The 11,940-nt window shown below is 41.1% G+C and overlaps 1 protein-coding gene across 1 annotated transcript; it reads right to left on the reverse strand.

Annotated features, from left to right (window-relative positions):
- Window positions 1-5,443: 5,443 nt before the first annotated feature.
- Window positions 5,444-10,408, reverse strand: LOC121573555 (ester hydrolase C11orf54 homolog). The gene is made up of 8 exons (XM_041885633.2): window positions 10,272-10,408; window positions 10,055-10,153; window positions 9,884-9,957; window positions 9,695-9,796; window positions 9,203-9,379; window positions 8,645-8,794; window positions 6,118-6,234; window positions 5,444-6,028 (listed from the first exon to the last, which is right to left on the reverse strand). The coding sequence occupies exons 1-8, from the start codon at window positions 10,336-10,338 to the stop codon at window positions 5,855-5,857; spliced, it is 960 nt and encodes a 319-aa protein (XP_041741567.1). The 5' UTR covers window positions 10,339-10,408; the 3' UTR covers window positions 5,444-5,854.
- Window positions 10,409-11,940: the final 1,532 nt, after the last annotated feature.

Below are 11,940 nucleotides of genomic sequence, written 5' to 3' on the forward strand. Positions count from 1 at the left end.
AGAACGGCAATAACTGAGTAATGCAGGGAGTAGGCTATGATAAGAAATTGTGTGTATGCATGTGTGTGTGTGTGTGTGTGTGTGTATGTATGTGTGTATATGTGTGTGTGTGTGTGAACTGATGGTCAGGAGAGCAGTTTTAGAGTGGAAAACTACAGCCCGTCTACAGAGGGGAGGGATTTTTTTGTATGACGTATGAGTATAAAAGATGGACTCTGAAATTGTGATGGCAGAATTCTCAATGAATAAATCTCTGACTATGCAGACCGGGACTCTGTCCGTCACTTAAATCCCAAAAGACTTACAACCTTTTGGGAGACGTACAGAGACACTGAAATAGTTTGTTAAATAATTCCCATAACAAGTGGAAAGAAGGAGGCAGAGAGAAATTAGTCAAAGGTAGACGTAGGGAGGTTGAAGTCACCCAGAACTGTGAGGAGTGAGCCATCCTCAGGAAAGGAACTTATCAACGCGTCAAGCTCATTGATGAACTTGGAAGGGACATAGCCAGCGGTCAAGGATGAGTTGATGAGCGAGTTATCTACCCACCTAATTTCTTTCTTTTAGCATGTGCATGTAGTAAGTACACAATTATGCTTTCGGGATACAGTGCAGTGAAAGTATTCAGACCCCTTGACTTTTTCCACATTTTGTTAAGTTACAGCCTTATTCTAAAATGGATTAAATACATCAATTTCCTCATCAATCTACATAATAAAAACATAATTACATTTTTTTTGTGTGCAAATGTATTAAAAATAAAAACAGATACCTTATTTACATAAGTATTCAGACCCTTTGCTATGAGACTCGATATTGAGCTCAGGTGCATCCTGTTTCCATTTATCATCCTTGAGATGTTTCTACAACTTGATTGGAGTCCACCTGTGGTCAATTCAACTGATTGGACATGATTTGGAAAGGCACACACGTGTCTATATAAGGTCCCATAGTTGACAGTGCATGTCAGAGCAAAAACCAAGCCATGAGGTCGAAGGAATTGTCCATAGTGCTCCGAAACAGGATTGTGTCGAGGCACAGATCTGGGGAAGGGTACCAAAAAATGTCTGCAGCATTGAAGGTCCCCAAGAACACAGTGGCCTCCATCATTATTAAATGGAAGAAGTTTGGAACCACCAAGACTCTTCCTAGATCTGTCCGCCCGGCCAAACAGCAATCGGAGGAGAAGGGCCTTGGTCAGGGAGGTGACCAAGAACCTGACAGAGCTCCAGAGTTCCTCTGTGGAGGTGGGAGAAGCTTCCAGAAGGACAACCATCTCTGCAGCACTCCACCAATCAGGCCTTTATGGTAGAGTGGCCAGACGGAAGCCACTGCTCAGTAAAAGGCACATGACAGCCAGCTTGGAGTTTGCCAAAAGGCACGTAAAGACTCTCAGACCATGGAAACAAGATTCTCTGGTCTGATGAAACCAAGATTGAACTCTTTGGCCTGAATGCCAAGCGTCACGTCTGGAGGAAACCTGGCACCATCCCTACGGTGAAGCATTGTGGTGGCAGCATCATGCTGTGGGGATGTTTTTCAGCGGCAGGGACTGGGAAACTAGTCAGGATCGAGGGAAAGATGAACGGAGCAAAGTACAGAGAGATCCTTGATGAAAACCTGCTCCAGAGCGCTCAGGACCACAGACTGGGTCAAAGGTTCACCTTCCAACAGGACAACAACCCTAAGCACACAGCCAAGACAACGAAGGAGTGGCTTTGGGACAAGTCTCTGATTTTTATTTTACCCGGATGACGCTGGGCCAATTGTGCGCCGCCCTATGGGACTCCCAATCACGGCCAGTTGTGATACAGCCTGGAATCGAACCAGGGAGTCTGTAGTGACGCCTCAAGCACTGAGATGCAGTGCCTTAGACCACTGCGCCACTCGGGAGCCTTTACTCAGTACTTTGTTGAAGTACCTTTGGCAGTGATTACAGGCTCGATCCTCTCAAGCTCTGTCAGGTTGGATGGGGAGCGTCGCTGTACAGCTATTTTCAGGTCTCTCCAGAGATGTTCGATTGGTCCAGCCAGAGCCCAGACTTGAACCCAATGTCCTTGAGTGGTCCAGCCAGAGTCCGGACTTGAACCCAATCGAACATCTCTGGAGAGACCTGAAAATAGCTGTGCAGCGACGCTTCCCATCCAACCTGACATAGCTTGAGAGGATCTGCAGAGAAGAATGAGAGAAACTCCCCAAATACAGGTGTGCCAAGCTGTAGCGTCATACCCAAGAATAATCGAGCCTGTAATCACTGCCAAAGGTACTTCAACAAAGTACTGAGTAAAGGGTTGTGATGGAAACTGTTATGTTGGTGCTTTTCTATTTACCAATTTCTGTTTTTCTATGTTTGTGCTTTTCTAATAACCGTTTTCTGTGTTCATGCAAGTGACTGATTAAACGAACCCTCACTATCAGTATCTGCAATTTGCAGTACGCCCAGACCCTTGTTTTGAGAACGAAAGATATCTCAGCTTAGAGAGAAGAAGCCTCGTGAGGTATTGGTCTGTCACATGCATAACCCAGTATTGGTCGGTCACGTGAATGAAGCAAACATTAATGATGAATTAATTATGAATGAATAAGCTAAATCATGCAAATACAACTTGTCTGTATATAAGGGAACTAACGGGACTGCCCCGGTAGAGCTCATGACAGTCGTTCACTATGGTGCATCAAGTTTGTTGGAACCTCTCCAGTTAACTGTTAATAAACAATGATTCATTTAAGATTGACTTCGAGTGTCCCTGTGTAAGAATTTCCACGACAGGGTCTGAATAATTATGTAATTGTGATATTTCAGTTTTTTATTTTTTATACATTTGCAAAAATGTCTAAAAAATTGTTTTTGTTTCGTCATTATGGGGTATTGTGTGTAGATTGATGAGGGGGGATAACAATTTAATCAATTTTAGAATAAGGCTGTAACGTAACAAAATGTTTCAGAATGCACTGTAGAATTGTAACAGATGTGATTAAATGGAGTCCACAAAGATTCTTACTGTATGGTAATTGATTGCATGTCAGCATCATTACAGCCTGCAGTGTATTTCTTTAATTCTCAACCTTTATGTTGTTTTTGTCAGTAAGCATGTAAAGAACAGAATTGGATTAAATCACATGAAGGACAAAACACTCACTGTACAGAAAATGATTAGACTATACATGTACATCAGTTCACATAAGTTACTGGGTAAACAATATGCCAAGCAATATGCCAAGCATTCAAATGCACTTGGTATTGACCCCACGACTGGTGTCTGGGGTACTTGCTCATTAAGGTCCGGTTTCCCAGACAGCCTCTAATATTGCCAGTGTAGAAATTCCCTACAATAACCCATGTGTAGCCTACAATATGTATACAATGTTATTCACATTTAATAGACAATTAACAGATTTGAATTTGTTTGGTGACAACAATATTACAGACAAGACTAATTGTAGGCTATAACATGGGACACAACATTACAGTAACATCTAGATAAATACATTAGCTATATTGTTGCAAGTAGTATATTTAATTTATTTATGTTAGAAATGTGGATCACATGCAGGCCTATGTAATTAGATTAGATAAATACGTATTTAAGGATGTAAGGATAAAGATGTATTTAAGCTCTAAATAGTCATCCACCCAAAACAGTAAACATGCATTGATAATACCAATGATAGGTGGCGCCATCAACCATTTATGAGCATGTAGTGCCTTTTGCTTCCAAAAAAAACAGAAGTTTGTCTCCCACAGTGCTTTGGTTCCGACTTCAAGTTGCAGTTGGTGAGGGGCAACTGCAGAAATTTCATGACCCTTGATCACATGGTTCTTGTAAAGGTCATGCAGCAGTCGACATGTAGTCCCAAGTCGGACAATTGTTGTAGCCATAATGCAACACACTTTGAAAGGCGGTGACCAACATTGGTCAACGTCTTGACAAAAGTGATCTGATCGAACGCGCCCCTTCACTTGAGTCACAGCTCGCTGTGTAGTCACGTGGGTCGCGCATCAAACTTGCCTCTCATCTGAACATTAATATTGTCCAGTATGTTGTAGTATATTCGCCCCCTCTCTACTTTGATCGGCTGTTTACTACAAGTTTCGCTTTCTTTCCAGGCCCAGTTCATTGCAGTTCTGCTCGAATCGCTCATAGAAACTATCAAAATCTTGTCGCTGCTGTTCCAGTGATTTCATTGTGTCGCTGACACGGGTAAGGCAGAAACCCATATCCATCACTTTGTTCTGCAGAACACGGAAGAGCGTGTCAGTTTCATTGAAAATTCCACTATAGGCCATGAGCAAGAAGCAAACAAGGTGGCGTTCTCTAAATGGGTTGCTAACTGTAAAGAAAATTCAGCAAAGGCAAGTAATAGTTCCACATAGCCAGTCTTTCCTTTTATACCACTCAGACTGAAATGATCATGTTATTTTCGGTCCCTTTTATTTGATGTAGGTCCCTAAGCTCAGGTGTTGGTCTTCTATCCTGTATCACTCTCTGTTTCGCTAGAAAATCCAACTTTGAAAACTGTTTCAGATGCAATTTGTTAGCCATCCCGATCAGCTTACTTTCTTTAGCTAGCAGTAAAACAAATGTAACCGCCAACAGGCGGCAGATGACGTGTGATGTCCACAGGCAGGAGCGAGCTCTGCCTATCCCATTACTTTTTTCACAGCAATACGCATGCACATTTATTATTTGAGTGCAATGAAAATGAATGGGACATATTGGCTGCGTTCGGGAGCATCAAAACGACTGCAGGCGACTGCCGACTGACGGATCTACAAATCACCTTGCATCATAAATAACTACTCATTATTATTTATAGATCAGTCAGTCAGTCAGAATTTACCCATGATACATCACAGTTTTGATGCTCTCGAACACGGCCATTGACACATGATAGGCAGTCATCACTAGTTACCACTACCACAAAGTCCTAATTGTGGCTAAATCCCGCCTATTTCTACAATTTCTTCTCAAAATCTGATTATAAACCTAACCTTAATCACACTGCTAACCTTAAATGAAGAAATGTTCATTAATATTTATGATATAGCCACTTTTTACTTTGTGGTTGTGGTAACTAGTGACAACCATGAAAGGCAGCAAAGCTCTCTGCCTACCTTTCGGCATCCGTTACCTGGCAGTATAAGGTAGAAACAAACATGCGCATGTCACGTCAGTGGCCGTGTTTGAGAGGATCAAAACAGCAATGTATCATGGGTAAATTGTGACTGACTGACTGATCTACAAATAATAATGAGTGTTATTTATGATGCAAGGTGATTTGTAGATCAGTCAGTCAGCAGTCGCCTGCAGTTGTTTTGATGCACTCGAAAGCAGCCAGTGCTTGCATCGAGTTTGATGGGCTGGAGAAAGGCACACAGCAAGGCTGCCTTTCCCCTGGCCTCCTTGCGCATTTTGTACCATATTATCGCACATTTGCAAAGTAAGTTGTTCAAAAATCTATTTTATTATCCAGAAAAAACAAAAATGACTAAATGAAATGTGTATTTATCTTTCATTACAGTTATTTTTTCATTCATTTTCACACACTGTGTTTATTCCCAAAAGTACAACATAATGAAATGTTACAATTATTTGAATCAAATGCATGTTTATCACACGATTCTTGAAATGTTTCTGAGTTATTGAAAACGTTGAGTTTTAATTGCACAATATTGTCTTGACTAAAACAAATGTGGACTTTGTTGAAAAATCATCAAATCAAAGGCCTTTTGAAAAATGCATAATGTAAGATAGATTGTAGATGATCATTAATAATTGATTCAGTTAGATAATCCAGATCAAAAGGTCAGAGTTTCTAACATTGATTTGACTGTCAAGTCTCTTGTCATGTTTCAGTCTTGCCCAACTTTGTGGGTCTCACTGGGTCGGTCAATGCGGTAGACGAACTCGGCAGGCATGAAGTAACCCAGGTATTCCACAGTGTCAGGAGTGGTGTCTATGTAGTAGTGACCACCCTCTCCATGGTGGCTGAAGCAGTGAGTGTGCTCCAAACGTAGGTCTAAACCCTGAATAGCAAAAAAAGCCAGTTAGTAAAAAGTGCAAAAAGCGAAAACAAAAAGTCACGTTAGGGATAGTAGATTAAGTCTATACTTACGGGGTCTCTGGAGACCATCACAGACTGGCAGATCAGTGGGGCGCTGACCTCAAAATGTTTCAGCCACTTGTTCACATCATCGTTGGAGTTGAGTGGGCAGGCTGAGAACTCCCTTGGCTATGCACAGGGTCACCAGAAAGACAACACATGGGATTTGGTAATGCTCTCTTTGAGGCCTCAGTAAAAAGGGCTACATAAGTTCTGACACTGTTGGTGTCCTTTGCTGTGGTTTGACGACAAACATTTTAAGTCATGGCAATTAGATAAGTTAAAGGGGCAACTGCAGTTGCTACATCCTTTTTGGACATATAAATTAATGATACAGTGCATTCGGAAAGCATTCAGACCCCTTGACTTTTTCCACATTTTGTTACGTTACAGCCTTTTTTCCCCTCATCAATCTACACACAATACCCCATAATGACAAAGCAAAAACTAATTTTTTGATTTTTTTGCAAATGTATTAAAAATAGAAAACGGAAATATCACATTTACATAAGTATTCAGACCCTTTACTCAGTACTTTGTTGAAGCACCTTTGGCAGCGATTACATCCTCAAGTCTTCTTGGGTATGACACTCCCGGCCGCGACCGGGAGACCCATGGGACGGCGCACAATTGGCCCAGCGTCGTCCAGGGTAGGGGAGGGAATGGCCGGCAGGGATGTAGCTCAGTTGGTAGAGCATGGCGTTTGCAACGCCAGGGTTGTGGGTTCGATTCCCACAGGGGGCCAGTATGAAAAAATAGAAAATAATGTATGCACTCACTAACTGTAAGCCGCTCTGGATAAGAGCGTCTGCTAAATGACTAAAATGTAAAATGTACAAGCTTGGTACACTTGTATTTGGGGAGTTTCTCCCATTCTTCTCTGCAGATCTTCTCAAACTCTGTCAGGTTGGATGGGGAGCGTCGCTGCAGCTATTTTCAGGTCTCTCCAGAGATGTTCGATCATGTTCAAGCCCGGGCTCTGGCTGGGCCACTCAAGGACATTCAGACACTTGTGCCGAAGTCACTCCTGCGTTGTCTTGGCTGTGTGCTTAGGGTTGTTGTCCCGTTGGAAGGTGAACCTTCGCCCCAGTCTGAGGTCCTGAGCACTCCGGAGCAGGTTTTCATCAAGGATATCTTTGTACTTTGCTCGTTCATCTTTCCCTCGATACTGACTAGTCTCCCAGTCCCTGAAAAACATCCCCACAACATGATGCTGCCACCACCATGCTTCACCGTAGGAATGGTTCCAGGTTTCCTCCATACGTGACGCTTGGCATTCAGGCTAAAGAGTTCAATCTTGGTTTCATCAGACCAGAGAATCTTGTTTCTCATGGTCAGAGTCCTTTAGGTGCCTTTTGGCAAACTCCAAGCGGGCTGTCATGTGCCTTTTACTGAGGAGTGGCTTCCGTCTGGCCACTCTACCATAAAGGCCTGATTGGTGGAGTGCTGCAGAGATGGTTGTCCTTCTGGAAGCTTCTCCCATCTCCACAGAGGAACTCTGCAGCTCTGTCAGAGTGACAATCGGGTTCTTGGTCACCTCCCTGTCCAAGGCCCTTCTCCCCCGATTGCTCAGTTTAACCAGGCGGCCAGATCTAGGAAAGGTCTCGGTGGTTCCAAACTTCCATTTAAGAATGATGGAGGCCACTGTGTTCTTGGGGACCTTTAATGCTGCAGACATTTTTTGGTACCCTTCCCCAGATCTGTGCCTCGACACAATCCTGTCTCTGAGCTCTACGAATAATTCCTTCAACCTCATGGCTTTTGCTCTGACATGCACTGTCAACTGTGGGACCTTATATAGACAGGTGTGTGCCTTTCCAAATCATGTCCAATCAATTGAATTTACCACCAATGGACTCCAATCAAGTTGCAGAAACATCTCAAGGACGATCAATGGAAACAGGATGCACCTGAGCTCAATTTCGAGTCTCATAGCAAAGGGTCTGAATAGTTATGTAAATACAGTTTTATTTTTAATTTTTTATACATTTGCAAAAATGTCTAAACTTGTTTTCACTTTGGCATTATGGGATATTGTGTGTAGATTTATGAGATTTTTATTTATTTAATCCATTTTAGAATAAGGCTGTAAAGTAACAAAATGTGGAAAAAAGGAAGGGGTCTGAATACTTTCTGAATGCACTGTATGTACCCATTGACTCTTGAAGAATATAACTTATAAATGCCTCATGTGCTTAGGTCAACTGTCGTACCCCATCAGAACCCAAAATATATGATGTTTGTAAACAAAGTACATGTAAACACACTGTGTAGCCTCAAAACATGGTTAAAACTATAATTTTGATATCATGGATGGTCAGTCCTTGCATCCAAATCTATGTCTAAGAATTGAGAGTGGTTACATTTCTCCAGCCCCGTCCCTCTGCTTTTTACCAAAACAGTGGCAGGGAGTCTGCTTTGTTGTTTTTTCAACTTCAGATTGCCCCTTTAAGCGATAAGCATGCATTGAGCCTTGGAACCACAACACCATGTCACAGAATCCTGTCAACACAAATATCTGCATATTTTATGTTTTTACCATGATATGTATCTTGGCCTTCCCTTTCTGGATGAGGAAGGTGCCCCCCAGAGCCAGGCTTTTATCAGGGTAGTGCTCCTCCATGGTCTTCCTCAGAGCACCCACAAGGCTCTCTTCTCCTATTCTCCTTTTGGCTCTCACCTCTATGACCTGACAGTGACAAGGAGAAAAACTACATTTTCAGCACTGATTACACAACCAGTTCAGAGTCCCTTTTCTCCTGTTAATATTTGTTGACCTAAAGTAAACCTTTGGAGCAAACACAGACAGGGAGGTCTTAGTCTGTTTAAAACATGATTTAAATCATGAATCTAAAGGGCACTTTGTTTATGCAAATGCATAACCAGATGAGGGTATTATTCAAAAGGAAGACAAATAATGAGTAATACACAATGATTAAGCATAATTTAAATGATACTCAGACCTAAAATCTCACTTGGTTTTTAACTTGTTACGAGCATTATAGTTATAATAGTTATAATTCCAAAAATCAAAAACATCAATATAGTTTTAATCACACGCACCATTCTCTTACCATCCAAACCATCCATGTCTTACCTTTCCAGACTTTCCCTCACATGCATACAAGTTCGCCAGCAGTCCAAAGTCACAGTCTGAGAATTTATCGCTGTATTTCTCCAGTAGACACTGGTCATCAGCTGGATTGATGGAGGAAAACCAGCTGCTATTCACTGCAGGCCTTCCCTCAGCTTCAGTGAGCACCAGAGGCATCATCTGGGGTGATGATAATCAAAATGAGATAAGACTCAACTTATTGATTAATAAAACAAACATCTTCAACTAAGTCATGTCTAATTTAAAGGGAAAAGGGGACACCTAGTCAGTTGCACAACTGAATGCATTCAACTGAAATGTCTCTTGCGCATTTAACCTAACCACTCTGCCATAATGTATCCTATCCTCCCAACGTTTGTAATCGAAATTGTCAGCTTTAGGAAGTCTTTCTATTCTTGTAATCATAATAAGTCTGACAAAACACTCCATTAATATATCAAGACAATGGGAAGATAATTTTGACAGCTAACAAACCTCTGCATTCATTCCAACATTTTTGGAGGATACAGCTCCTGCACCAATAATAAATGCTCCAGGTAGCTCCAATTCCTTTGACACAGTGTTCATGTTGTACTCCTTGAGAGAAATAAGAATTTATATTGGACCAATTGTTATAGCATTTATCTCACATTAGTTTATCGCTATGGCTTTCATTCACTGTACCTTGTCCACTTTGACCAGGGGGACCAAATATGGCACTCCCCCCACATCTGTAATGCGAGGTTTTCCACACAACCCTGTCGATAGGTAAAAGAGATGGTAACAAAGTATCACTGCATAAAAATTAAGAAAATGCAAAACGATACAATGTTGCAAGAAGTTGCAATGTGTTACCCTTGACGGGAAACTTAAACGGGTCTTGAGTGAGGTCTGGACAGTCGACAACACAAACTTGCGCGTCAGCAAAATTGTTCTTCAGCCCTCTCTGCAACACTGTAGTCGCAAGTGGAGGAAAGGAAGATATGAACCAGACAGTTAAATATAATTTTAAATCAAGTGTTCAGCAAATCCATGCATAACACTAGGTCGCAATTTCCCAAATATGTTTTACCTTCACATAATTCCTCCAATTTCGGGACATGTAACTGGAACTTTTCAGTCTTTCTCATGTCTGCCATTCTGTATCCTGTAAGTATCACAAGCCTCGAGCGACTGAAGATCACCTGATTGTTCAGCGTGCCGAAGAACTCCTAGAAAACTCTTGGTTGGCCAACTAATATTCTCTGACGTGACGTAACGACGTCTGCTCTTCTCAATTCCTGGTTGACAGTGCGCAAATTGAACTATAGTTTAAGACAATTAAATACTCTACCAACAAAAAAGCTGTTCGAATTATAAGTGTGTGCCCCATAAGGTCCTTGTGTAATGTGATATTGTACCCCCTAGCCCAATTGTCCTTTGTATATTCTTTATATATACTTGTATTCCCCCATGTACTTTTTGCATTGATTTGTTGTTAATAATAATACAAATAAATAAAAATGGTTGACTGTGTGCATTTATAAAGATAGGAGAATACTAGAACGGCCATGAACCTTATGATGGTCCAAATGTCAGCCATGTTGGTCAGGGAGTTGGTCAACCATGAGTTGCCAGTGCTGTGATAAGATATTGTGTAAAACAATGAATGTGAATAATTTATCTGCACTGTAGGTGTGTTAGCTAGCTAGCCAGCCAGTTTTACAAGAATGATTCCATACATTTTTCTAATTAACTGCCAATATTCCATTCAAACAATGCAGTCAATCCACAGCCAAACACTTGCTCAAATCAGTTGATGATAGGACTTAGACAAGTTGTAAATGCAACAAGTACTGATATGGTATCATATAATAGCACTCACAGCTTTCCAAGAAAACAAAATCTGAGACATTTATGGACTCTTGACATATATTTTAGAGGCTATTTATACAGAAAATTTGTGTCAAGCCCATATAAACTGTATTTATAATTATATGACAATATTTTAGGTTGATTATAATTCCATTACACAATTTCTGATACATCACATGCCTTACTTTTATTTTCCTGCGTAAGTAAAAGCACCTATCAATCATCACTTAATCAAATGGCCACCCGGACTATTTACATTGACACCCCCCTACTCGCTGTTTATTATCTATGCATAGTCACTTTACCCCTACCTACATGTACAAATTACCTCGACTAACCTGTACCCCTCACATTGACTCGGTACCGGTACCCCCTGTATATAGCCTCGTTATTGTTATTTTATTGTGTTACTTTTTATTTTATTTTTTACTTTAGTTTATTTCTTGAACTGCATTGTTGGTTAAGGGCTTGTAAGTAAGCATTTCACGGTAAGGTCTACACCTGTTGTATTCGGTGCATATGACAAATAAAGTTTGATTAGATTTTTACCGATGCCGCCTCTACTGCCATTCATTCCAATTAGACTGGTTTTGGATTTCTCCCTGACCAAGATGGCTGCCATTTTGGCCCCATTATAGAACTTTGAGGGTTTATGACATAGCCCCTCTACTAATTTAATAAGATCACTATAGTGAATTTGTCCAAACATGCCTGTCAGGAAAGTAGCTATTGGCTGTCCTAAAAGTCTCTAAATGACGTCATCACCTAATTTGCATAATTTGCCATGTGCATGTAATTGTGATGGATGCTGTAGGAGAGAGGAATAACGTCGTGGGAGAGACAAAAAGTAAGTTAAAAACACCCTAAATATGTTTAGAACTACAAAT

Source organism: Coregonus clupeaformis, chromosome 9 (genome assembly GCF_020615455.1).
Source record: "Coregonus clupeaformis isolate EN_2021a chromosome 9, ASM2061545v1, whole genome shotgun sequence".
Classification (NCBI taxonomy): Eukaryota; Metazoa; Chordata; class Actinopteri; order Salmoniformes; family Salmonidae; genus Coregonus; species Coregonus clupeaformis.

Coding starts and splice junctions, on each gene's coding strand:
- LOC121573555 (XM_041885633.2), bottom strand. CDS start 10,338: ATGGCAGACATGAGAAAGACTGAAAAGTTCCAGTTACATGTCCCGAAA. Junction 6,235..8,644: donor AGGCCAAGATACATATCATG/GTAAAAACATAA, acceptor CCCTGTGCATAG/CCAAGGGAGTTCTCAGCCTG. Junction 6,029..6,117: donor TGATGGTCTCCAGAGACCCC/GTAAGTATAGAC, acceptor TTTGCTATTCAG/GGTTTAGACCTACGTTTGGA.